This window comes from Pristis pectinata, chromosome 19 (genome assembly GCF_009764475.1).
Source record: "Pristis pectinata isolate sPriPec2 chromosome 19, sPriPec2.1.pri, whole genome shotgun sequence".
Classification (NCBI taxonomy): domain Eukaryota; kingdom Metazoa; phylum Chordata; class Chondrichthyes; order Rhinopristiformes; family Pristidae; genus Pristis; species Pristis pectinata.
The window spans coordinates 42,903,879-42,909,878 of record NC_067423.1 but is presented as its reverse complement, the minus strand read 5'-3'; the positions used below and the strand labels follow the sequence as shown (position 1 = coordinate 42,909,878).

General features: G+C 40.0%; 1 protein-coding gene across 1 annotated transcript in view; it reads right to left on the bottom strand.

Moving 5' to 3' along the window:
- Window positions 1–1,042: 1,042 nt before the first annotated feature.
- Window positions 1,043–6,000, bottom strand: part of cfap54 (cilia and flagella associated protein 54) — a 47,961-nt gene continuing 43,003 nt past the window's right edge. Inside the window, exons 16-17 of the mRNA XM_052034176.1 lie at window positions 5,840–5,924; window positions 1,043–1,270 (exon numbers count right to left, since the gene is read on the bottom strand). Of these exons, the coding sequence (XP_051890136.1) occupies window positions 1,043–1,270; window positions 5,840–5,924 (313 nt within the window). The remainder of the gene's footprint in view (window positions 1,271–5,839; window positions 5,925–6,000) is intronic.

Sequence of the window (6,000 nt, the reverse complement as noted above, 5' to 3'; positions counted from 1 at the left end):
GTCTTTCACTGGCCACTGTAAATTGTAGGTGGGTGACAGGAGAATTAGAGGTGAGGTAATAGGCATGCGAGAGAGCATAGGTTATGTATAAATAAGTGGGGGAATGGGATTGATGAGAAGGCTCTGAGACAATGGGCCAAATAGCCTCCTTCTAGACCATAAAGAAACATGAGAAAATTATATAGAGCCTTGGTGAGACTGTATCTGGAATACTGAGTACACTTCTGGACCCCCACTTAAGGAAGGTTGACATGCTTGCAATAGAGGGAGTGCAACGATCGTCCACCAGATTGATTCCTGGGTTTGGTGTATGAGGAGAGATTACACAGACTAGGCCTGTACGCTCTTAAATTTAGAAGAATGAGAATTGATCTTATTGAAATATACAAAATTCTTAAGCGGGTTGGCAGGGTAGGAGGGGAGTTGATTCCTGGCTGGGAAGTCTACAACCAGGGGTCACAGTCTCAGGATAAGTGATCACCATTCAGGACAGAGTGGTAAATCTAAAGGGCTGCAGAGGATCAAGGCAGAGATTGATGGGTTTTGAGACATTCATGGAATTGAGGGTAATAGGGTTCATACAGGAAAGTGGTTCTGAAGTAAAGGATCAGGCCAATCTTATTGAATGGTGGAGCAGACATCAGGAGCTAGATGGCTGGCTGCTGCTTCAAGTTCATAAGTAATTTAAAACAATTAAATACATATAGAGTTATGTTTGCTTGCATTTTGTATTTTAACTGTATTAATTTTTGAAATTGAAAAGAATGGCAGTTAATTGTTTTGTTGAAACTTTTCAACATTTGATATGAGGAACATTCATACACGCTCAAGTACTTTGATGGCATGTCCAGGAATCTAGTGGAAATATGCTGACTCTACAAATATAAAGCACAGTATTTCAATTCCACGAGTTTCCCATGTTTCACTGTTCATCTGAAGGAAACATCAAGAGGCAGGTAAATATGCAATTAGCCACATTAGTCCATGCCCTCAACAAAATGAAAAATGCAACATAAAACAGGATAGAGGATTATAACGTCACTCACTGTGTAACGATGTTGAAGTAGATGGCCAAGTGGACTAAGGACTCCCACTTCTTTTGATTGCACAGCAGTTCTAATGCGTATAACACCATGGCACACACCCAGTGCAAGTCAACTACGTTCACGTCATCAAACTGGCGTTCAAATGTCAGATTAAATCCACCTGTATCATCTGATAAGGGCCCCACACAGCTTGGGACACCAAAGATGCCATCCGGATCAATAAACTAATTAAGATGAAAAGCAATGTTAAATATTTGACCAAACTTTCAGAAATTAGTTGACATAAAATGTTATTAGATAAACTGAAATGTTTATAATATTTCCCCCATTTCAGTAAAAGGACAGAAATTAAAATGGATGCATGTGATGCTAGTCTGAGGTAAAATATTCCTGCTTTGCAATTACTGGCTAGTATAAAGGTGAGAATATTTAAATCATAAAGTAACAGGCCTTGCCAGGAACAACAACTTGCATTTATGTAGCATCCTTAACATTGCACAACATCACAAGTTATTTCACACAATGAAAATTAAGCAGATTTTGACAGTGAACCCCAAACGAATATATTAGAGGAGATGAGCAAGAGATTATTGAGGGAAGTAGAGGGCGGCAGAGGAAAGCAAGGGGCCACAAATAGCAGAGCTCAGATATTGTAGGGGACTATTAGAGGCTACAGAGCTGGGGAGGGAGGCAGCTAGGAAGAAATTTGAAAACTTGACACTAAGCTTCTCAGCAGGATGAATGTGGGCATTTTCATGCTAAATTAATGTAGTTCTCCAAAGTACTTTGGGCCAGAAATTATTCAGAATTGTTTGCATTTTCCGTCATCACCAACAATGGTCTAAGAAATTCCTGATCATAGAAAGCACATTCTGGTCTAATTGGTGTAACAGGTGCCACTACCTTAACATAATTATTGGTGTTCTGTAAGTGCAATATCATATCAAGGAGATTCTGTGCAGCTAAGTTAAAAGGTAGACAGAGGATCAGCTTGACATTGTCTGAGCTTAAAACGCCTTCTTTCGCGGAGTCCATTCCAGTGATGTACATCATTGCAATATGTGCACAGTTCCATAGAAGTCGACAGGCATTCTGCAGAGCTGTCCAATGGCCTCCACGGTGTGCAAGTACCTAAAATTGGAAGAGGTACTTTAATGAAAACATGAATGAGTTAACCTGGGTAGCTTTCTGCCTAGTAGCAATCTCCACTGTGGTAACTATAGAGGGAATATCAAGAGGTTTACTTCTTAAAGAACTTCTGTGGTGACACAGATATTCCAAGCGAGTAATTTATTGATAGCCATTCTTCCTGTATAATCATAGTATTACTGCAGTAAATTTCTATTTACAGTAAATATTCAGGAATAAATGCTCAAGCCGTTTGCACCTAATAATTTTAAATCATAAAGAGCAGTAAAGAGCAGCAACAAAGAAATCATGATAAATGTACAGATAGCCCTTCATTATATTTATATTGAGTAAAATAAGCTGAAAGCACTGCAGATCTACAATGCATAAACCATGGGGAAAGCCCAGCAAAACAAAAAAGCTCAGAAGCATTATCAAGGGATTCATCTCTTGAAGGTCATCCCCATTGTTACTCTCTTTCCTTACTGGCTGGAAGATCAATCATTTGCAATAGATTTCTGCCAGTGGGAATAATAATTGGTTTGTTGTAATAGACTGAGACACAGATGCTGTAGTCCTTTGGAGGTAGTTCTTTACTAAGGGGTTGGAGGAGTCACAGAATGGTCTAACTCTTCCACTCCCATCAACAGAATGAACATTGTTGCACTATGCAATGCTTAGCCAATGTTAAGGCTCAGGAATTCACCCCGTGCTTATTGAAGCTTAATAAAAGGGAGGAGCTTCAGAATAGGTTCAAGTTCTTGGAAAGTGCTGTTAACACCAATGGTCAGCAACCTGGATACTGACTGAAGCTCAGTAGGAGCTTAGTAATTTTGGAATGCTGACAGAGTACTGAATACAATGGATAAACCTACAGCGACTCCATCAGTTCCTGTAAAGTGCAGAAAAGGAGCAGACAATTTAAAAGCTAATATTAAAAATCTCATTTCACTTCAAGCCACAAACAGTACTGGTACATTTTCTTGGCAGAGGGTGTGACAGAACAGCAAGCTGCCACGCTTCAACAAAAACATAAGCTAACATGCAACTCAAACATGGCAGGGTAGTGGGCAAGTGGATGTTCACATCATGATTTCCTGAAAAAAAACACAGCAATCAGGCATTTGTCTCCATGAGTAATAGCTACGTGTGCCTTGGTGGAGAATGAATGAGTAAAGCAGCCAGAGTAGCTCAGCAGATAGTGCTGGCTGCCTCACAACTCCAGCGATCCAGGTTTGATCCTAACCTGCAGTGCTGTCTGTGTGAAGTTTGCACATTCTCCCTGTGACCGTGTGGGTTTTCCCTGGTTGATCCAGTTTACTCCCACATCGCAATGACCCACAGGTTGGCAAGTTAATTGGCACTGTAAATTACCCCAAGTGCAGGCAAGTGGTAGCTGAATTATAATGGAGTTAATGGGCTTGAAAAAGAGAATTGATAAAAGGGAAATAAATGGGGGAGTGAGATTGATGAAATTGCTATGAGAGCCAGCACAGATTCAAAGGGCTGAATGGCCTCCTATATTGTGAGAAATATGAATTAAACAGAAATATAATCACAAACAGTGTCAATTATCTTATGTTTTCATTAATTGGAAAATAAGTCATGGAAGCAAGCACCTTACTTATATCAACATAAACATTTTGTTAATGTAATTACCACTGCTTTTCTGAAGTGCAAGAATGCCTTGCTCAATTGGTTTATGATAAAGTTGGTAGAACTGCTCGGCATGCCTGGTTCTTCTGCAGTGTGTTCCGGTTCTTCCTTCTCTTGAGCTGCTGACACTGACAGCTCACTTTCAGAGCTATCAGATATACTATCAACTATGTAATTAAAACATTAAACAACAACTAGTTATGCTTGGTCTAAAAATTCAGAAATCAGCTTTTTAAAATATACATTGACAAAACTAGATAACCATTTCTGAAGCTTAACATTAGGCATGGAAACTGTAAGAGCATTTGAATTCTGCCTGGTGGAATCAAGACCTGCAAAGTGGTCTGGACCTTGAAGGTGAAAAAACATTTATTAAAAATATATTCTTGATCAGCAGGAACAAAATGCCTGCCCTTCAATGCCAGTAGTGGTCCAGTCAAGCAGAAAATGCTGGAAAGGCAGCATCTGCAGAGTGAGAAACCAAGCTAAAGTTTCAGGTCACTTACCTCTCTATTCAGATTAAAGGTCACTGACCTCAAACTCTCTCCACAGGCATTACCTGACTAGCTTTTGGTAGGTCTGTGTTCCTGCAGTTGGGGCTCAGTGCTCCAATGGAGTATACGTACCCAATGCTGGAGATCCAGCACCTCATTCCACCCTTAATGGGAAACCAATCAGGAAAATAGCATTAAATGTAAAGAACCAATATCATTCTCAGTTTGCTGTGCCTTCATTGGTTTACTAAATACAAAGAATTGATGGCAAATACACCTCCACACAATAGAATGTGGGAAATTCATTTCTACTGGCACACGCCACTTTTTTGGTTCTCTTTGCTGCAAATTCCATCAGATATTTAAAAATAACAGATGTATAAGTTTCAGTCTCAAAAGCAAAGCAGCATTCCTGGCAACTCTTTGGATTTGGGCAGCGGTGTCTTGTAATTTGTGAAAATTATTGGAGCTTCAGGGAACTTGGAGCAAGTTCAAATCACTGCAGGTAGAAAGGCAGCCTGCCAGAGCTAATCAGACATTCTGCCAAGTTGGAGTTTATAATCTGAAATGACTTGGGGTCAGCTGTGCACTAGTGCTCCCAGATGTGTATTGTATTTTCTAATGTTCAATTCAGAATTTACAAGAATATGCTCACCTTTCATTACATGCCCAATTACTGACTTTTCTTTAGAAGACCAACAGTTGCATTGTATTTTATTACTAGTAGTAAACTACCCAAATTTATAATAATATCAATCAAATTATCTGACACATGGAGTATTGTGCGCAGTTCTGGTCACCACACTATATAAAGAACGTGATTAAGCTAGAGAGGGTGCAGTAAAGATTCACAAGGATGTTGCTGGGACTGGAGCACTTGAGTTATAAGGTGAGACTGGATAGGCTGGGACTGTTCTCCCTGGAGTGAAGGAGGCTGAGGGGTGACCTTGTAGGGGTATATAAAATCATGAGGGTCAGAGTCTTCTCCCAAGGATAGGTGAGTCTAAAATAGGGGGCATAGGTTTAAGGTGAGATGGGAAAGATTTAAAAGGGATCCAAGGATCATGTTTCTCACACAGAGGGTGGTGGGTACAAGCTGCCAGAGGTGGTGTTAGAGGTGGGTATACTTACAATGTTTAAAAAACATGGATAGGGAGGACTTAGGGAGATATGGGCCAAATGCAGGCAAATAAGATTAGTGTAGATAGGCATCTTTGTCGGCATGGACAAGTTGGGCTGAAGGACCTGTTCCCATGCTGTACAACTCCATGAATGTATGTCATTTTTTTTTGGAGTATCTGTTGGCAGATGCTACAGATGACACCACCCGAAACAAACATGATAAAGATTACAACCCCAATGATGAAGCATTACTCTGGAACATACTTGTTGAACAAAAACATATACACACACGAAGTGTTCGGCAGCCTGACCATTCTGCTTTTGAATACAACCTGATGTTATTTCTGATGCTTCTTCCTTTCTTCTCTCTGTATACAGTTGAAATTCTAATACTGTTTCAGAATCACCACGCTCTGTGTCAACAAGTAGAGCACCAGAGTTATGAAGAATGAAGATATCAGGATCCAGAAAGGAGTATCTGTAAACAACAGGAAGGCAATAAGTAAACTGCTTTTCTGTGTTCCATTTCCCTGAGGAGCAAAGAGAGCCTTTTT